The sequence below is a fragment of the Acanthochromis polyacanthus genome, chromosome 5 (assembly GCF_021347895.1).
Source record: "Acanthochromis polyacanthus isolate Apoly-LR-REF ecotype Palm Island chromosome 5, KAUST_Apoly_ChrSc, whole genome shotgun sequence".
Taxonomy (NCBI): domain Eukaryota; kingdom Metazoa; phylum Chordata; class Actinopteri; family Pomacentridae; genus Acanthochromis; species Acanthochromis polyacanthus.
The window spans coordinates 32141246-32162603 of NC_067117.1; the positions used below are offsets into that span (position 1 = coordinate 32141246).

General features: G+C 39.3%; 1 protein-coding gene across 1 annotated transcript in view; it reads left to right on the forward strand.

The window, feature by feature from the left end:
• Nucleotides 1-4950: 4950 nt before the first annotated feature.
• The window catches only part of LOC110960960 (protein-glutamine gamma-glutamyltransferase E-like), a 28016-nt gene continuing 11608 nt past the window's right edge, over nucleotides 4951-21358 (forward strand). The window contains exons 1-7 of the mRNA XM_051948488.1: nucleotides 4951-5144; nucleotides 8577-8623; nucleotides 12992-13150; nucleotides 13758-14015; nucleotides 14984-15102; nucleotides 16590-16718; nucleotides 19762-19939. Of these exons, the coding sequence (XP_051804448.1) occupies nucleotides 8593-8623; nucleotides 12992-13150; nucleotides 13758-14015; nucleotides 14984-15102; nucleotides 16590-16718; nucleotides 19762-19939 (874 nt within the window). The 5' untranslated portion in view covers nucleotides 4951-5144; nucleotides 8577-8592. The remainder of the gene's footprint in view (nucleotides 5145-8576; nucleotides 8624-12991; nucleotides 13151-13757; nucleotides 14016-14983; nucleotides 15103-16589; nucleotides 16719-19761; nucleotides 19940-21358) is intronic.

Below are 21358 nucleotides of genomic sequence, written 5' to 3' on the forward strand. Positions count from 1 at the left end.
AATTTCACTTTGGCAGCAATTTCAATGTTCTGACACAACAGGTCAGAACTGAAAACACTTTTGCCAATGAACTGCACACTATAAAACCTGCTGGGAAACAGAATTAGCTGTTCAGAATGCAATCTGGTGTTGAGGTCAGCTGTTGTTGATGGTTAGGATAGTGCATGAAGTAAATTGATTCAGGTTTATTGTGGTTTACTTTACATGGTATGTAAATGTTGTTTGTCACTTCAGTTACATGTCTATACTGGAACAATACAAGCAGTCAAATGTTCTGAGAATACAATAAAAAATCTAATGCATCATTCTGGTTCACAAGTGCTAGTAAAATTACAGAAAATATACATGATTGACATTTTCTCTGTTTTGTGTGTGTTTGTTCCAGAGAGTTTTTCAGTTGGATTCTGATGGGGTGGGACAATGGGCCTCATTCATGAAGCGCTCTTAAGAACAAATCTGTTCTTAGAGCCTTCTTAAGAAGATTTTTGGCATTCACGAACGTGTTCTTAACTGACCTGTTCTTAAAAGTAAGAACAAATTCTAAGAACACTCAGGAGGACTCTTACACACACAAAAATCTGTTCTTTTAGAATTTTGTTACAGTCAAAAGTGATCCAAAAATTTAAATTTCTTTCTTAAAATGATTCAAATATTACCACAAATTATTTAATTTAAAACTAGATTTATTCAAGTGAATTTTAGTGATCAATGGTTTTATAGTTCAGTGCCAGTTAAACTCAAAATCAGATTTTAGATCTGAAGCTGCACTTGGTCACATTAACATGTTTGGAGGTCTGTGGGAGATACAAGCGCAATGACCACTACGACGTGCACACGCCCCGGTGTGCCGCCCCCGCTGACCGGGGAGACAAGGTGGACATGGCCTGGGCAGTTTTACCTGTCACTGCAGCAGAGGCAGAGGGTGTTTTATTACGACACACACCCTTTCTGAGTATAAAAGTTTAGCTGTCTCAGGTCAGACTTTATTGGCTGTTTGAAGCTCTGTCATCTGCAGAAATGACCATCACTCTGGTGGGCGGAGTTTCACCTGCACTCCAGTGCTCACGTGTCTCAAACACTCTCTTGCTGCTGCCTTATAAGGAAGTTTAGAGGGTGTACCTTTTACATTTACAAGTCAATACAATGTAAATGTCATGTTAATGAGAGGGGAGGGTGTTCGTAGAGACTGTTCTTGAATCCGGCGCATCTCCCTCCTAAGAACAGATTTGGCTTGTCAAGAACGCTTCGTGAATCCGACGTACTTTTCTCTTGGGAGTTCTTAAAGCCGTTCTTGCGAACGCTTTTCTACGAACGCGTTCATGAATGAGGCCCATTGTCATTGTGCTGCACCTGTGTTGCATAATGGTGAGCACAGGTGGCAAAAGTCAAACACGGTTAAAACTCAGGCGTCACTGGTTGAACACAACAACTCAAAATTGATCACACTTGTGGCTAATGATGTGAGGGTACATATAAGCCAAAGTACTGGTTTGTGAGGCACTACAATGGATAGAAATCTAAGAAGAGGAGCATGGATACGGCATACCAGGCGTTCTTCCCCCTGTTGCCTGGCCAGAGAAAATGTGGCTTGTGATGTAGATGAAGTCCTGTGGCCTGACCCAGTACGGAGAAATGATGCTGTGGCAGAGTAATGCACTTCTTTTCTTTGTACTTTATTTGTATATTTTTGTGCTTTATTTTTACGTACAAGTGCTACATGTAAATGCACAGGATTTCTGTTTTTTTTGCAAATTCTTTTTTCTATGTACAAGTGTTACAAATGCCCAAGTATTTTGTTTTGCAACATGCATTTAGCCTAAAACATTTATTTCTACCACTTCATGTCCTGAGCATTGTGTTTTCCTTTTGTCTATGTAGTGTTTAGTGACTGCTCAGTAGAGTATTCAATTTAGATTGACTTGAGGCATGATTTGACAGCATAGATCAGTTTTGAGCACAGACTGAACTGTTTTGGGGTGAAAGTTTAGTTTTGCAAGAAGAGTCAGAGGTTTTGTGAATGTAGCTTAAAAATTGGGTTTTGTGTTCACAGTTTAGGGAAAAGGAGAGCACCCAGATAGCAAACTATGGGTGAATCAATGTTGAATCTATGTTGAGACCTAACGTCGAAATTATACAGAAAGCACAAGGTTGATAAAATGTTGAGTCAACGTTTGCTTACATAGATTACATGTTTACAAACATAGATTCAACATTAATTAAACATTGACCTGTCAAACATTTGAATTAAACCAAAATACAATGTAGATTCAATGGCATCTTTTAAACACAAACTTCAATGTTAACAAAATGTTGTTGAATCAACGTTGATCCAACCATCAATCTTCAAGTGTAACCACAATTCAACCTTCTTAACCCTAATTCAACATTGATTTAACATCTTTTGCTATCTGGGTAAAGTGTGATTTATGGTTGAAAAGCAAACGTTGACTCAACATTTTATCAACCTTGCACTTTCTGTATAATTTCTACGTTAGGTCTCAACATAGATTCAACATTGATTCACCCATAGTTTGCTATCTGGGCAGCTTTCCAGGAATGTGTCTTAGCAATCGAGAAAAACTATAATTGTGACAGCAGTGTTGGAACAGTGTCCCAGTTCTGCTTCCTAGTGTTCACTTTCTGAAAAATGTGTGCTATGAGTGAAAAGTGTTCAAATGAGCAAAAAATGTGTTCAGTATTTTGTAAAAATATTGCAAGAGTTTTGGAAACTGTGTGCAAACCATGAATAGTGTTCACAAATTTGACAGCAGAGTCCTGTTTTTGAGAAATGTGTGCAATCAGTTGGTGGCCGGGTGCAGTATGGAATTTAGCATCTTATCAATTGAGAAATACTGTAACCCATTATTTGCACAGACTGTACGCAGCGAGCATGTGACAAAGCTGTTGAACTAGTTTCTTTTTAATGACACATTTACATAGTTTAAGTTGCTCACTCTGTCATTACACTAACCGTGAGTTTCGGTGCAGTTCAGGATCATCCAGTTGACTTCATTTTACTTCTTTATTGCTAGCTGTGCTCCTTTTGTTTGACCAGTACTGGAAAAAGAAGCACAAGTGCTACTTATCTCCTGGATTACAGTGTCTGATGTGCCAAGACATTTACAAAGTGTGTCTTAAGGAGTTAGTGACTAACTGGTGACATGATGTGAGTAAAGGGAACGCCTGCAGTGTAACAGCACCAAAGTGACTTTTCAGCTGGGGACATCTCTGAAAACCCTGTTGATCCTCAAGCGACCGATTGGGGTCATTTATGACCCCAGCCATATAATTATATTTGCCGTTTTTATATCTTTTATCTGAAAAATGTTTCCTACCATGAATTTGTCAATCTACTTGTCCTACAGCCGCTCATAGTTTTTTGTAGGGATCGGCCAACTGGTGTGACAAGGATAATGGAAACTTGTCTGGGGTCACTTATGACCCCAGAAAGATGTATAGGTTTTTCACTATTGCAGGCTTTGGTTATATTTATTTATTTATACCTCTAATCGCTATATTTCAGTGTTTTGCAGTGCACTATAGCTGGCAGACCTACATTTTTAGCCACAGCTGCCCTGGGGCAGACTGACTGGCTGCCAATCCACTCCTACAACCCCTCTGACCACCACCAACATTACACAGCATACACATTCATACACCAGTGTAAGTGGCAGCACTGGAGGTAAGGTGGGCAAAGTGTCAAGGACACAACAGCACATGACTAGGACAGAGTGGAAATCCAACCGCTGACCCTTTGATCATTGGACGAACAACTCTACCACCTGAGCCACAGCCACCCCTAATCTAAATACTTCTCTGCATGTTACATTGTGTGACCAGTCATACAGCTGTGGAGCAGAACTGATTGGCTTAGCCATTGCAGCCGAGGGGCAGTTAAAATGAGTTCCGGACGTAGCTTTAGTACATTCTAGGGATGGGTCGATATCACTTTTTTTTTGGATTCGATACGATATCGATACTTTTTGGTCAAAAAGTTCGATATCGATATCGATATCGATATCGATTTCGATACTTTTCTAATATTTCAGAGATATGTTGTATTTACCAATGTTCCCTGAATGCCTCACAGCGTAGACTATGGTACATGCTGCTCAGTGGCTGAGTGATCAGACAAGTGTGAGAGCAAAATTTACTTAAATTTACTGATTTAAAAGAGTAAGATAAAGTGTCCTCATTTCAGATTAGTCCAAACAGCAGAGAGAAAACAAAGAGAAAACAGCACACGTAAGTGCACTGTGTCTTTTAAGAGGGGAGCGCATTTTTAAATTGTAAAGGTGGCGGTCAGTTGTTCTCTTACGGTGGTTAGAAGCTAAAAATCATGATTGTGATGAATGATTATTTTTTTTACAGCATTAGTCTTTGTAATTGTCTCTGGTTCAGTATCTTCCTGCCTGCCTTCTGATCTGTCAGGGCTGCTGCAGGTGATCTGTATGAATGAGATGAGTTGCAGCATGTGGCCGCGCTCCGCGAATCGCCGTGAGCGCCGGCGCGTTCCCCCTTCTACTGCCGCCCCTCCAGGAGTCTGCCTCCTCCCTCCCTCTCCGGTTGTGAGTTTCTGGCCAGTGATGGCATTATAGTAACTTGGTATTCATTCTGTGAATAAAATCTGTTTAATTTCGACCTGTCTGCCGACTGCTCTGCGTAGCTCTCACTTTGGGTTCAGTGATCATCAGCTGTGTCTCAGTCTGTCTCCTTCTCTCCCTCCTCTTTCTTCAGTGTTGGCTGAGGAACATACAACAGCTAAACAGCTCATTCTACACATTAGACAGGAACAGACTGGCAGAGCCACGGAAGAAAATACTTTCCACCGCTATGATTTATGATGTAGCTGAGCCTGCTTGCTTGTTTGTCTGGTGCTGCGGAGTGACGTGACGGTCAACATCCAATCACAAGAGGAGGATTAGCAACTGCTCCTCAGATGGAGGATCTCTGACAGGTAGATCACCTGCTCATTGAAGCTGCATCAGTTCAAACATACTCGACGCAAACTGAAACTAAAGTATCGATATCGCAGCACTGGTATCATTCGATATCAATACCCACGCTGGGATCGATCCACCCACCTCTAGTACATTCCTGAACACTCTTGGACAGATACGCGCTGTGCAGCATGCAAAACGCTGGTAAGCTGTGAGTTTTGTATTAATATTGTTTGTTCTTTTATTGTTATATTGCTTTATCCTGGGTAATTATTTCTTGTTTCATTAGAGTGTTGCCTCTGTTGCCCTGTTTTATTGGGGTTTATCTTGTTTGGGTTGTCTTTTGTTTTTTCCCCCCCTTTTCTTTCCTTTAGTTTCTAGTTGTTTTGCCTCAGTTTGTCTGGTGTTAGTTTCGTTTTCTCCCAGTGTGTTTTGTTGTCTTTTAGGATGTCGTGGATGTGCCCTTTGACTCAGTCAGACAGGTTTCTTCCTTCCATAGCTTAGGGCTTATGTGACCTCCAGTTTTAATAACTGTGTCTATATTAACATTAGCCTGTGTCCTTAGGTTGCCGTGGCGATGTCTTCTGACTCAGTAGTAGGTTTCTTCACTACATGGTTTTGCAGGGCTTTTGTGATTTCTAGTTTTAAGAACAATCTGTGAAAAAATCAGCATGATTGCTCAAATAGTTTAAAAGTTATTAGGTTTTATGTAACGCCTGTCCCAAAAAATACAGATTTTGAGAAAATGGCAGATAAAGATTGTGAACCATGCACAAGTACTTGCTAAGCTGTTGTATGTCACTAACTAAACATTTCTTTGATACCTAATGAATAGTTTAAGCACTTAAATTTTTTTTTTTTAGATTTTTTAAAGGCATATAAGGTGTACTCCCCCTTTAATAACATTCCGAGGGTGAAAGTCCCTAGGTGGAGTTGTCGGTTCTGTGTGTTGAAAACCAGAAGGCCCACACCAGTACTAACATAGTTACAATTGCACACATACAGACATGATGTTTTTATATGATTTTGTTTTTATGTACTTTTGATTTACTACTGAGGAAACGAAAGGAAAAAAGTTTTAAAAGAAGTGGAGGACAAAGCGTGTCTAAATAAATGTTATTGCGTTCTTACAGTGCGTCATATTGTTTATATGTTTTACTTTAGCTCTGAGTCAAAAATGATTAAAATCTATGAGTAATCACAGAAAGTTATTTTAGAATATCCATCTTAAACTGCAGTGGAGTGGAATAGGTAAGAAAGCACGAAAAGAGGCACTAAAGTAGACATATTCCTGTGTAAAATATTGTGGGGTCATAAATGACCCCAGTCGGTCATTTTAGTCGCTAAAATAGCTTGGTCGCTTGAGGGTTAAAGTAGCAGCAGAATGGAAACATTTAAGACATGGTTATGAAATGTGGAGGAGTGCGAAAGAATGAAAGCACGTGTGTGTTTAAAAAAAAGGTTTTAAATGATCAGATAAAACTAATCTGCCTACAGTGTGTGTTTGTAGTCAAAACTAATGTAGTGACTGTTGTAACAATTTCTCTGGAGTTCGGAGTGACAGTGGGAAAGCCAGTCGTCCTCAGGGAAAGCTGCTGGGTGCATTAGCTAAGAAACGAGTTGGATAAAATGTGGCAAGTAACCTTATTTCAATTCAATTCAATGAAGTTTTATTCACCCGCCCCGTTGCGTGACAGCATCTATGTGGACTATGCATGAAAAGCATTTTGGCATACATTTCTATATGCACAAATACACGGTACAACTCATGAAAGCCCTGCATGCTTTGACACGCCATCAAGTTCATTTGACACTGACAATTACATTTGGTTACTTTCCAAATGCACTCCCTTCCTCATGAACAACAACAACGCCGTAGTGTGCCAAATGGGTTGTAAGAAGCAAAACTTTTAGTGGTATCCTCTAATAGAAGAGCAATCCTGGGCTTGTTCCTTATGGGCCAAAACTTACTGATATTACCATATGGAACATGGATTGAAATTTTCTAGACTCAAACAAGAAAAACTGAAGATCCACGTCAGAGTGGAGAGTTAGTGGAATTGGTAAGCAGGTAGAGAGGCAGAGTTTTCTCTCAGGAGAATGTCAAGACCGAACTGCTAGAGTCAGGTGGGTGCAACAAAAATAACCAGATGTAACTGGTTTGGTAAAGCAGTTTATTGCTCAGTGATGGAAATAATACAAGAGTGGGCAAACAAAGGAAAACAGGGCTGATGGATGTTGTTCAATCAAAGAACCAAATAAAATCAAACTCCTTATCCAAATTTAAGCACAGTAGCAACATCTACAAACAACAGAAACTAATACAAACGTGTGCAGAGTAAGTATAATTAACTAAATAAAACCGGTGCCTCAAAATACACACAAACACGCAGGATAACATGTAACTCCTACATGAAGTCAAACAGCTGCCAACTGAAGTTACAGTCTTCACCAAGACATGGATAACTTCCACACTAAATGACCGCCTGTCAACAGAAGTTACAACACACACATGCAAGCAACTTCTCCATTAAGTCAACTGCTGCCAACAAAGTCACAATTCTCAAAGACCAGTTGCCTGTTCGCTAAGTTGACAGCAGCTAACTAAAGTTACAATAAACACAAACCAAACACACAGACACAAGCAGCACCAGGGCAAACTGGTTCTTGTGGGGGGACGAGTTGTGGTGGTGGGCCAAACCGACGAGTCGGGAGGTGGGGAGAAGCAGGGCTGAGAGCAGGTCTGGAGCTCCAGTCAAATCACTCCTGATGATTGCCAGGTGGATCTGGAGCTCAGTCTTCGGCCAGCTGTAATCAGTACAGTCTTCACAAGCGACCTCGACACACAGAGGCTGTACAAAGTCCAATACAAACGACATGACTAACACAGGACGCAACACGAAGAAATTTAGAAAACGGCACAAAAAGAGAGAAAATTTCAAATAATGATAGTATTGTGTATGTGTAATTAGGCAACTTTTTGCTCACTACATGAAAAATAAAGGCAATGAACCTCATTAACTTCATTGCCCATTCTGGCATTCTCCAACTCAGACTTAGTATGCTAATTGTGCCTCATCAGAATTGATCAGGATGCTATGCCTTTCCATTTTTGTACTGCATGCTTTGACAGTTAGCTTCATGTGTAAGTGCCTCATCCATAACTTGTTCTCATTGCCCCTAAATGACCAGAATCACAAGTTATATTAGGTTTAAATTTGCCTGGAACATGAAATAAAAATATCCTAAATATTAAAAAATAACTAAAAATAAAGTGCAGTATCTGCTCTGATATGATTCATGACAGGTTGTTTATCACCAATGAAACTTGAAATACATGTGGTATTATTTCTTTTACCAATATCATTGGAATGTGTTTTTCAGACTGCAAGTTTTGGGATACGGGCACGTCTACCTAGAGCAAGCATGGGCCAACTACGGCCCCCGGGCCACATACGGCCCGCTGGGCTTTTCAATCCGGCCCGCGAGATAATTTTGTCAATGTTAGAATTGACGAAATGACAGTAAAGACCACATTCATTTGGCCTTCCCCTGCAGTTTTGTTGTCCCCACTAGATGGCGTGCTCCAGACACAAGTGACTTTGTTGGTTTATTTTCTCCTCTTCTACTTTGCAGTTGCCCTGCCATAACAATGAGTGGACCAAAGAAAAGAAAAGTCGACGGTGAGTGTCGAGTGTTTCAGAAGGAACGGACTAGGGCTCGGCGATATGGCCAAAAAATAAAATCTTACGATTTTAATCGATTTTTGTTGTTTCTTTGCGGTCTGTTTACTATGGCTAGTGCTAGCCATACCGCACTCCCGTAGCTCCGAGCACTTTTCCCATTCTTTAGGATGCCTCTGCCGGAGGTGCTGAAAGAGGTTAGTTGTGCTGCTACTCTTCGTTTTCACAGTACTTTTGCAAACCTTGCACATGACTGTAGTTTGCTCTGAGTCAGTCTTGTCAAAGCCGAGCCACTTCCATATAATTGATGAGGCCCTTTTCTCGCGACCAACTCTTTGTCTGCTGCTGTCTGCCATGACGGGGGGGGGGGGAGTGTTTTTGGCGGAAGGAGATGAGAGGCGGAATGAAACGCCAGTGCACAAGTTGTGAAAGGCAGAAGAAGAATCTGTATTGTTATATATTTAAGCTCGTCTTGATTTTACGATTTGACAAATTTTCAAATCATCAGGTTTTAAAAAGGCGAATTAATCGAATTAATTAGATTTATCGCCCAGCCCTAGAACGGAGTACTAAATATTTTTTCACTGAAGTCCTTTCAAAGGCTGTATGTCTTATGTATGTATGTCCATCTGATGCTGGTCTGGCCCATCTGTCGAATTTCAAAAGTCAATGTGGCCCCTGAGCCAAAATGTTTGCCCACCCCTGAGCTAGAGGATGGATGTGGCCCTTTGAAATGGTAGAGCTAAGGGGTTCTTTTCAAGGGTGGTCTTGTTTTTGAGTAAGGGGTCTTCAAACATGAACCAGATGTTGTAATTTTATCCTTTACCAAAAGATATAAAAGTTTGTTTGTTTGTTTTTATTAAGATCCCCTATTAGCTTTTCCAAACCGGCAGCTATTCTTCCTGGGGTCTTCATAATTTAATTTGTGACAACACCAAAAAGCAACATGTACACAAAATGCATATAAATCAAAATTACAGAATACATAAACAATACATAGTGACTGCTGGTCTTTGTTCGAGCAGGAATCAATCGGCGGGCTCCTTCCAGGCATCTTCTGTCTGTATTGATGCTGTTCTTTCTTTTAATAAAACTTATAAAGAAAGTCAGTGTCACGAATGTTTCTGCTTCACCTGCACATCATGGACATCTGAGAAACTACGACACAAGTCAGATAAATTTCAAAACCAAATGTGGTAAACTTGTTTTTTCAGTAGTTGGAGTGTCACCAAATGGCTTCAAGCAGTGAGTTCTAGGTTTGATTCCTGGTTACCTCAGACTCTTACTGCATGTCACTCCTCTACGTTCTCTCCCACATTCCTTATCTCTATCCTGTATCTGTCTATACAAAAAATGCCCAAAAGCTTGTTCAAATTTCACCCCCTGAGAGTTTAGTGCAGTTGTAGATGAACCAGTTTTGTTTTAACATTGTTTGCTTTGCCTCTTCAATTAGACCATCACTCAGAGAACAATGCTTTTTATTGTGTTTGACTTTAGAAAACATTCATAAACATCTGTGGCTGCATAAGAAGTGACTACCTGCTGTCCTAATTTGAACTGAGGGAACACCTGAAACCTGGTTAAGTTGTTTACATGCCAAGGCATCTTGCACGAAACAGTTAGTCCATGTTGCAAAATGCATCCCACAGTAATATGAAACTATAGGTAGGTCTGGCAGGTGTTTTATTTATCGCCAAGTTTGGCTCACCTTTCAGTGTTCTGCAAAGTGCCTGAGACTGCTTGTTTCTTACACTGGAAGAGGAAAACTTGGCAAGATGGCAGAAGAAAATAAATCCTCTAGTAAGTACTCCTGTTATTACAAAGTTGATTAAAGACCTTTATGTCATAACGTGTTCTGTGGATATCTCTGTTCGACTGAGTTAAAACTGGTTTCCTGCTTGCATGCCTTGTATGAATATGAATAGATGCCTAATTGCGGTATTATTTATAGTGTCACGTTTTGACAAAAGCAACTCATCCTAGTCAATTGTCTAGTTTTCGGAAATTCAAATTCAAATTTCACAAATGTAGAGCGACAATGGAGATACGTGTGCAACTTAAGGATTAGACCTGCAACTTTTCCTTGGAACAAAACTTGTTGCCTAAGGTTCTAATGACAAGTGATCTGCCTGTTATTGTCATGGTAACATCCCCCTCCCCTGTAGCACAAACACGGGTGCATCTTTAGATAAGTTGGCTTCTTGCCACTTGAACCAGTTTTGCAAGTTTGCGTTTGTGTGTCACTGCGACGTTAACACACACAGTCGAGGATTGGCACACTTTTCCAGGCAGCCGTTTGGAGATTTTATAGACCATCGTGTTTCCTTTTTCTCACGTTCTATTGTGGCATGTAACATTCACAAACACATTTCTTCACCATTTAACTCCACAACAGTGACATTTTACACCCTTCTGTGAAGTTGTAAATATTCTTTTTCCCACCCTGCCCTGCCCTGCCCTAGTTTCCGCCACCATGCTACATGACACCACAGTGACTTGTAACATATCTAAGGCGGTTTGTTTGGTAAATCCATCATGCTCCACCTTCTTCTATATGTCTGTATGGCATCACTCCATTATTAAGCCATTTGGTTTGTCCCATTCATTTGTCACATGCAATAGTTACACATGTTTATTCGTCATACATCTGTACAGCAGGGACATTTTACACATTTCAGAGTACGTTCATATATTTCAATCTCCACTTGGCCTGGCCCTGCCCTGCTTTCTGCTGCTATTCATTAGACATCCCAGTGACTTTTAGCATATCTGAGTCAACTGCTGAGGTAAATCCAGGATGCTTCAAATTTAATTCTGTTTCTGACTGGAAGCCGATGAAAGGTAGCCTAGCCGCGCTAGACAACCCACGGCAGCGAATTTAATTCTCTGCCAAGGTGGGTCTAGTTACCCTCCATAAGGCTCGAGGCTGGATTCTCCTAAAACTGGCCGGACCAATCACCATGAAGTGTAGAGTCAGAAGGCGGGCGTAACGAAGTGACGACAGAGGCGTGACGATTCTGATAGAAACAACCAGCGCACAATAAACAGTTATCTTTCGACTCGGCTTTGGCCACAGCCCTTAAAGATTTGAAGCTAAAATTCAACTTGAAAGATAAACAAAGGACGGCACTTAAGTGTTTCATTGAGAAGAAAGACGTGTTTGAACTTATGCCGACGGGATATGGCAAATCCTTAATATACCAGTTGGCTCCGCGGCTCCGCTGGTTGGGAAGCTAATGGGACTTAGCCACAATCCGCCGGTGCTCTCGGAACTACGTCAGCCTATTCGTTGCATTGATTGGTTGTATACCTACCCAATTGCTGCAGAGGGATTTGATAGACAACCTTTTAGCCCGCCTCCCTCCCTGTCGAGCTTCCCTAGACCCTTGTGCCTTCAGAACATGGGTGTAGCATGGCTAGGCTAGATGAAAGGATGTCAGAGATGGAATGACACTTTCTGTCTTCTTAGACCTTGTCAGTATTCTAGCAGCAGCATTCTAAACGACCTGCAAATGTCTACTGGTCTTATTTGGGAAACCAATTCAAAGTGCATTATGGGAGTCTAATCATCAAAAAATAAAAGCATTTAGTGATAATGCAAGATAGAACTGAGTGTCATCTACATAATACATGTAGTCATACAGTGGTAAGATATTATGGTGCAGGGTTTATGTGACCTGCAAAAATCTGTTGATCCATGTTAGGCCTAGGAAAGTAAAGAGTGGAATCAAGCTAACAGTTGATGCCTTTAAATAAAGATGTTCACTCAAACCAATTTTAGTCATTTCCATATTTTTTTCCAAGAAAAAGCAGATCAGTTGCATGGAATAAGTAAATGCAGTCCCACATTTTTCTCTTTTGTCAGATGGGCTGTAAGGAAAATCCAGTCTTGGGTTTCTAGTGACTCCTGTAACTGTGATGGAATGTTTGGAACACGTGTGTCTTTGATTCTTTCATAGATTTATTATTGGAAATAGATCAAAAATATACATACAGCAATGCTAATATTCGGTGACATGTCCTTGGTGTCTTTATGCCAAGATCTAAAGAGCGTCCGAAACCCTTCAGGAACATGAAGCTATGTATACCTATGAGGCTCCAAAACATTCAGCTGTAAGACAATTCTTCTACAAGTCTTGTCGATTCCATACTTTACAGTAAAAATCATATTGGTCTATTGCAGATTACCAAAATGATAGCCACTATTTTTTATTGTTGGGAATCAACAGGAACTTTCTTTTTTCTTGTATGTGAGAGTAATGCTGAATTGGTGAGTTCAATTACAAATGTACAAATATTCGCTGTCCAGTTCATGTTTGTATGTTTTTTATCTCTTTTTCTTTTTTTTAAACTCGGTTTTTGGTGAAGTGGATTTCCACATTGTCGACAACAACGAGGAACACCACACCGATGAAGTCTCACAGGAGCGTCTGGTTGTGAGGCGTGGCCAAAACTTCAAAATGACTCTGACTCTGATGCAATCTTTTGACCCAGAACATCAACAGCTCGTCCTCACTGCAAAGACTGGTCAGTCTCTTTAAATTTCAGTTATTTATCTTTAATAGTTTTCACATTTGATCTGTGCTGCCCTGACAATCTAATCAGTTGAATTTATGCAGTTACATGTCTTTCCAAAACCACACAAAAAAATTTTTTTTGCATCTGTTTAACTACAAAACATCTTAGTAATGGAATAGAAATGTGTCACCAGAACTCTGGCATTGTATTTGTAACTTATGTTATTTTTCCCTACAGCAAATTACAGCAGCAAAACACACTTAACCCTCCTGTTAGGTCTATTTTTCAGGAATAGTAAAAATGTTCCTGGGTCATGTTTAATTATTCCAAAAGTGTCAGAAAGCAAAAAATCACAATAAACATTGTTTATATCTCATTGTTAACTTAATTAGTAACCATTTCAATCCTTATTTAGTGCAGTGGGGTTCTTTACCTCACACAGATCATGGTTCAATGATTAAAAAAAAAACTTTAATTTTGCATGACATTGTTTTTTTAAAAAAATTCCACATTTTGAATAGTTTTCTAGATAGATAGATAGATAGATAGATAGATAGATAGATAGATAGATAGATAGATAGATAGAATGACTGACTCCCTCTGTGTCTTCTCTCAGGAGGCCAACATGCCTCAGAGGACAAGGGGACATTGTCTCGCTTTGGCTATCCAGACAACATCAGGCGTTCATCATCAGCTAAGGCAATGTGGAAGGTCGAGCTTCTGACAGGCTTCAGTCTTCCAAGCAAGACAGTCACTCTGTCCATAACTCCCCCAGCCGATGCCCCTGTGGGGGAGTACGAACTGTTTGGGAAACTTCAGGATGAGGAAAAGTCACTGGGAAAACTGGTGGTGCTCTTCAACCCCTGGTGCTCCGGTAGGTTTCTGTCCATCCATCAGCAGTTTTTTTATATTTAGGGCAAGATTATCATCTGCATGTACACTACTGTTCAACAGTTTGGGGTCACCCAGACAATTTTCATATTTCAATTTCATATTTTCCATGAAAACTCACTCGGATAGGCACGAGAGGAAAGGATCGGTATTGGCAGGCGATGATGTACTTAAATAATACCTCATCTGTTGAAAGTTTCTCAAAAATATTGAAGCAGAAGTCTCCAATGAGTATAAAGGATGTCAGAGTACCCTCGGAGAATGAATTTAATTTTCTCCAACTTAAGGAAAAATAAGATGTCGTGCAGCCATGCTTTGAACGAGGTTGATTGTGAAGATTTCCATTTCCATTCTTCTGTGGACAGTCAAAGAGGCAAAGGCAACAACATTGTCCTGAGTGGTTGAAGTGGCAAGATTGTCAGGTGACCTACCAAAAATGTAAGCTAAAATAAGCTCGATTGATGTTTAAACCTAAGATGTTGGAGATGGACTGCCAAAAGGATTGCCAAATATTAACTAATTTAGAATAGGATCTAAACATGTGAGTCAGGTTGCAGGGCGCCTGGGAGCATCTACCACAAGTTTGATTAACGGTATCTGGAAACATTCTGGAGAGTTTATGTCTGCTATAATAAAGTCTGCAGAGCACTTAAAAATGAATGAGAGACAGCCCAGCGCAACCAGAAGAAGAATTACCAGCCCCAAGAGCCTTTATCCAGCAATCCTCAGACAGGCTTGATTGTTGTTTGATTTCACAGTCAGCCTTGATCTTATTTACCACGGCCTTATTAGTTGTAAACAGGAGGTCATAAAGGAAGGAAACCTGACCTTTGGGCAAGACTCTTGCCTTGAGGGCCAGATCAACGCCACTGGAGTTGACCCCAAACTTTTGAAAGGTAGTGTACTTATATCCATTTTCTAATTACATGTTTCAATCCATCTTCTCCATAGAGGACTCTGTGCATCTGTCTGATGACCCGAAGAGACAGGAGTACATTCTGAATGAACATGGCATCATCTTCAAAGGAAGCGACTACTACATCTTCTCTGAAGACTGGGACTATGGGCAGGTATACAAACACATTATACAGGCTTAGTGGATTAGTGTTTTACTTTTCATCTGCTGGGGAAACACCACAGAACATTTAATCTATCTCCTTCATTTTGAAGTTTTGTGTGACATCAAACACTTCTCAAATTCAGGTTCCAGCTATTCATCATTGGTATCCCATGCTAAGTTGTGAATTTCATATCATTAGTTTTGGTGTCTCAATGGTTTTTTTTTTATGGCAAAAAGTGTTCTTTTGGCATCATTTTGTGTTTTGTTTTCTTTACCCTTTAGGCATCTGTTTAAAAGAGTTAAACCAAAGTCCTTAAGAACAACAATGTCCACATCAAAAACAATGCCAAAAACACGATATGTTACTATTATTTTTTACTTTCAATGTCTTATCTCTTTTAAACTACACCAGTCCTGATTATGTTTACTAAAAATTCATTCATTATCAGGTTTTTAACACTTTATATGCCAATTAAGATATAATGTTAGAGTTGTTTTTATGAAACAAAAAAAGAAAAAACTAAAAATGATTTACTTCCCATGTGGTAAGTGCTGAGTGAAAAAATATTTTTTGGAATTATTACAATCTGACAACACTGATTCTGATTCATTATTATTTTTTAATGCAGTGTTTATAAAACAACTCACAATGAAGACCTTAAGAACACAAATGTCTTTGTCAAAAAAGCACATCATATAAATTTTCTACAATATCATTATTAACCACGCCTGACGTATGTCAGCGGGGTTACTGCATTCTCTTCGGTATCTGGCTGGGTAAGTATGTATGTGGGTATGTCCAGTCATATCGCTGCACGTGCTGAAGTCAGGATAATCAAACTTGGCACTGAAGATCGGTCTAAGGTCCCCTGCTCAGTTGTGGAGTTAGAGGTCAGCAGATCAAGTAGGAAGGGATATACATAGGATGATCAAAATTGATACAGAGTATCATGCATGGGCGTGGTTCTGCCCTCTACTGGGGGCTCGTCTAGTTTTCTACTTTTTTTTAGCCAGCATCAGTCCTGATTCTAAATACCAAACATTCATTCATTATCAGGGTTTTAACCCTTTAAATGATGCAATTGTAGGTTTTTATGGTAATAAACTGAAAAAATAAATTATTTTCTATTTAATCAGTGCTAAGGTGACAATTCTTTGTTATTATTATTACAATCTGGGATGTGTCAGTGCTTTTTGATGATATTTTAATGGGTTTTAAAATGGGACATTTTTGTTTTTGAGGTCCTACCACATTTTATGCCAAATGCATTAACATAGTCAAAGTGATAGAAAAATCAAAACTGAAAAAAAACTTAATTTGTTAATCCTGAAACACCTCTATACCAAAACGAAATGTTCAATGTAAGAAACTCACTCAGTTCCAATAGATTGTTTTTGATGTACAGACGTAATTAAATTCCAAAATTAAATAATTATGGTGATCAGCTGCTCCTCAGATACAGTATTTCACCAAGTATTTTGTGTCTTCCGGTCCAGTTTGAGGAGAACATGGTGGACATTTGTTTGAAGATTTTGGACCGCAACCACAAACATGACAAGAACCCAGCTGAAGATGTCGCTTCTCGCTCTGACCCCATCTACGTCAGCCGTGTGATCAGCGCCATGGTAGGACACGATTTCTGTGTTCTGTACAGATTATTTAACCTTGTTTAAAGTGGGCTGACATATTTTGACTTCTGTGTGCCAAAATCCTGCAATAATGTGATCTGGAGTGGTCACATGTTGGGGTTGTAAACGGAGAACTTTCAAACATTAAATGTCACTGGAACTGTGTTGTTTTTTTGTGTAATTTATAAGAGAAAGAAAATATTAATAGAAACAAGTAAGTAAATAAAAAAATTCCAATATCACAAGAAAATCCTTCACAGTCCTTTACGTCTAAAAGCATCCGCTGATTGGACAATCAGTCACTATCTCTAGACTTTAGGCGTCTTATTAATTATTGAATTAATTGTCATGAAATTTGGTCGAGATATTCATAATATTCAGGAGATTAAAAAAAACAAGCAGGGGCTATACAATCATGTTAAAATGAACCAACATTGAACGACACACTGTGTAGACATGTGAGACTTGCATTAATTTGCTGGTACATAGTATGGGACCTTTAAATATAATCACCAAGTCTGACTAATTTGGCTTGTGACCAAATAGTGGCAAAAATAATTACATTTCTGTCAGAATTTGAAAGATTAACATTTATTTGCAAATGCTGCTAACGCCCTAAATCAACAAGATGGTAAACATTGCCACATTAGAGCAACATGTTAGCTTGGTTGTTATGGCCACAGTCTGACTCACCCATCACTATATTAAGGGAACACTGTTGCTGCATCCTTTGCTTAGCTCCACCCAATAGGATTGTGACCGGTTTAAAGAAATACTAACAGGCCAGAGTGACTTTTTACACTTTTGTTATGTGTGAGAAATGATTAGGGGCATGACGGAATGCTGAAGTTGACAGTTAGCTGAAGCTCATTGTTTCTTGTGCTGTACCTGAATACAACATGAAGCAGCACACAGCATGACTTTGGAGTGGGAGCAGTCTTGTTTCATTTTTTAGTCTCTATGAAGTTAAAAATTAACGCGTTACTAAAAAGGTTTCTAGAATGTGAGTTGGGTCCTTATAATAATAATAATGGATTAGATTTATATAGTGCTTTTCAAGGCACTCAAAGCACTTTACGATGAATCCATTTTTCACTCACTCACACATTCTCACTCTGGTGGTGGTAAACTACATTTGTAGCCACAGCTGCCCTGGGGCAATCTGTGCCCACAGCCCCTCCGACCACCACCAACATTCACACACCAGTGTGAGAGCAGCACTGGCCAGGTGGGTAAAGTGTCTTGCCTGAGGACACAACAGCACAGAGCGGGAATTGAACCTCTGACCCTTCAACCATTGGACAACCCATTCTACCACCCGAGCCACAGCCCAAAACAAATGAATAAATGAATCGTAGGGTCAAAAGTGTGGCGACCCAGTAGAGTAGTTCATTCTTGAGAGGAATCTGACATATACAGTGCCTATCATAAGTATTCACCCCCTTTGGTGTTTTACCCTTGTATTGCTTTCATAAATCAATCATGGTCAATAAAATTTAGCTTTTTTTCACAAAAAATTTATTGGAAAAAGCTCTTTAATGTCAAAGTGAAAACAGATTTCTATAAAGTAATGTTAATGAAAGAAAATTATATAAATGAAAATAATTGTTTGCATTGTTTCCATATTTATTATGGATAGGTCTCAATCAGTCTTGCACATCTGCCCACTGCAATTTTGCTCCATTCGTCTTTGCAAAACTGTTCAAGCTCTGTCAGGTTGCGCAGGTATCGGGCATGAACAGCCCTTTTCAAGTCCAGCCACAAATTCTCTATAGGATTGAGGTCTGGGCTTTGACTCGGCCACTCCAGAACATTTACCTGGGTCTTTTTTAACCATTCATGTGCAGCTTTTGCCGTATGTTTTGGATCATTGTCTTGCTGGAAAATAAATCTTCTCCCAAGACATAGTTCTCTTGCAGACTGAAAAAGATTGTCCCCCAGGATTTCAGTGTATTTTGCAGCATTCATTCTGCCCTCTATCGTTACAAGCCTTCCAGGTCCAGTTGCTGAGAAACATCCCCACAGCATGATGCTGCCACCACCATGCTTCACAGTGGGGATGGTGTGTTTTTGGTGATGTGCAGTGTTCGGTTTCCGCCAAACATGATGTCTTGTCTGATGGCCAAAAAGCTCAATTTTGGTCTCATCAGACTAAAGAATCTTCTTCCACTTGACCATGGAGTCTTCCACGTGCTTTCTGGCAAACTCTAGTCGAGATCTAATATGACTTTTCTTCAACAGTGGCTTTCTCATTGCCACTCTCCCATAAAGCTTTGACTGGTGAAGAACCCGGGCAGCAGTTGCTACATGCACAGTCTCTCCCATCTCAGCAGCTGAAGCTTGTAACTCCTTCAGAGTAGTTGTAGGGGTCTTGGTGGCTTCTCTCACTAGTCTCCTACTTGCACGGTCACTCAGTTTACGAGGGCGGCCTGATCTAGGCAGATTTACACAAGTGCCATATTCCTTCCATTTCTTGATAATTGATTTCATTGAACTCCAGGGGATGTTCAGTGCCTTGGAAATTTTTTTGTAACCATCCCCTGAATTGTACTTCTCAATAACCCTTTCCCTGAGTTGCTTAGAGTGTTCTTCTGTCTTCATGGTGTAATGGTAGCCAGGAATACTGATCAACCACTCTCTGGACCCTTCAGACACAGATGTTTTACAACTCAATCACTTGAAACACACCCACACCACTCAGGTGATCTTCATTCCACTAATTGTGAGAGTATTGGCAACAATTTGATGGACCTCTATTGAATTAGACCATTAAATTAAAAAGGGGGTGAATAATTATGCAAACAATTATTTTTATTTATATAATTTTCTTTCATTAACATTACTTTATAGAAATCTGTTTTCACTTTGATATTAAAGAGTTTTTTCCAATAAATTTTTTGTTAAAAAAGCTACATTTTATTGACCATGATTGATTTATGAAAGCAATAAAAGGGTAAAACATCAAAGGGGGTGAATACTTATGATAGGCACTGTAGGAGCCACATTATCAGAATATGAACTTTGTTTTTCTGTATTTCAGATCAACTCTCAGGATGATTCCGGTGTCTTGGAGGGACGCTGGTCAGGTCCATATATGGGTGGGAAAAGACCCACTCACTGGACTGGCAGCTATGCAATCCTTAACAAGTGGCTTCAAAGTGACTGCACACCAGTCAAGTATGGACAGTGCTGGGTGTTCGCTGGAGTCATGTGCTCAGGTAACGTCTGACTCTGCAGCTAATCTCCTCACACCTCTATAGATTACACTTATAATAGTTACAGATGATATAAAAAGAATAAACAAACATTTGTGGTCCATGCAACCAACATTAGAAAATGGTTCTAATTTGCCAGATTCATTCTCTTTAACTGCAGGCATGTCACTGGGAAATTATCAAATAAGTGAATCCTTGGAAGCGAGGGAGCGGAGCGAAATTTAAAGGCTGAAATGGTGCATTCTGGTGAACTCTGACACCTAGAATTCTTTAAACATGAAGGCTTAAAAAAAATGTCTGTATGGGACCTTCTAGGCACCCCCCAAAAACAGCACAAAGTCATGTTAATGTGATGAAATCAAATATTTATACTGGATTCAAATTTGAATGAGCCACATGAAGTCATCACTATGTGTGCTTTCCGATCGACCATGGGAGCGAGCCTCTTCTGTTGAGGAACTTGTGGGGCAATGCCACTGGGTTGTTGCAAGCATAGACATAATAAAGAGTAGACGCCGCATCGACCGCTACTGTCCATTGGTGCTGACGAGCGGTGGGGTCGCCATCTTGGTCCGGTCAGCCGCTCCACTCAGCGCTGTTTGACTCCGAATATTAAACTGATTTTCATGCGTTTTTATTTTTATTTTTTTGCTGCAAACATCATACATGTAGCTATGATACGGGACAAATGGTTCGGCGTATTTTAATATTCATAGCGGGATTAACAGTAATAGAATATTCTGATATTAAGCTCGACTGTAGACAGGTATTTTGCAAACACTGTAAACACACACACACACTAATATATGTTAGAGAAGCAGATAATGGCAGTAAAGTCAATTATTTTAATAATTTGAAGAGAATATATGGTTACGCCATATATACATATATAAACAAAATACTGACTAATGAACACATATTTCTATATAAAACAATATATATATATATACATATATATATATATATATATATATATATATATTATCATTTTCTGATATATCTTTTTTAATATATATGTATGAATTATATTGATAGTCTATATGTGATTTATATAATAATTTTCTCTGATAAATTGATTATATTAATACTCCATCTATGATTTATATATATTCATTTTCTCTGATATATAACTTCTATCTATTGTTTTATATAGAAATATGTGTTCATTAGTCAGTATTTTGTTTATATATGTATATATAGCGTAATCATATATTGTCTCTTCAAATTATTAAAATAGGCTAATTGACTTTACTGCCATTATCTGCTTCTCTAACATATATTAGTGTGTGTGTGTTTACAGTGTTTGCAAAATATCTGTCTGCAGTTGAGCTTAATATCAGAATATTCTATTACTGTTAATCCCGCTATGAATATTAAAATACGCTGAACCATTTGTCCTGTATCATAGCTACATGTATGACA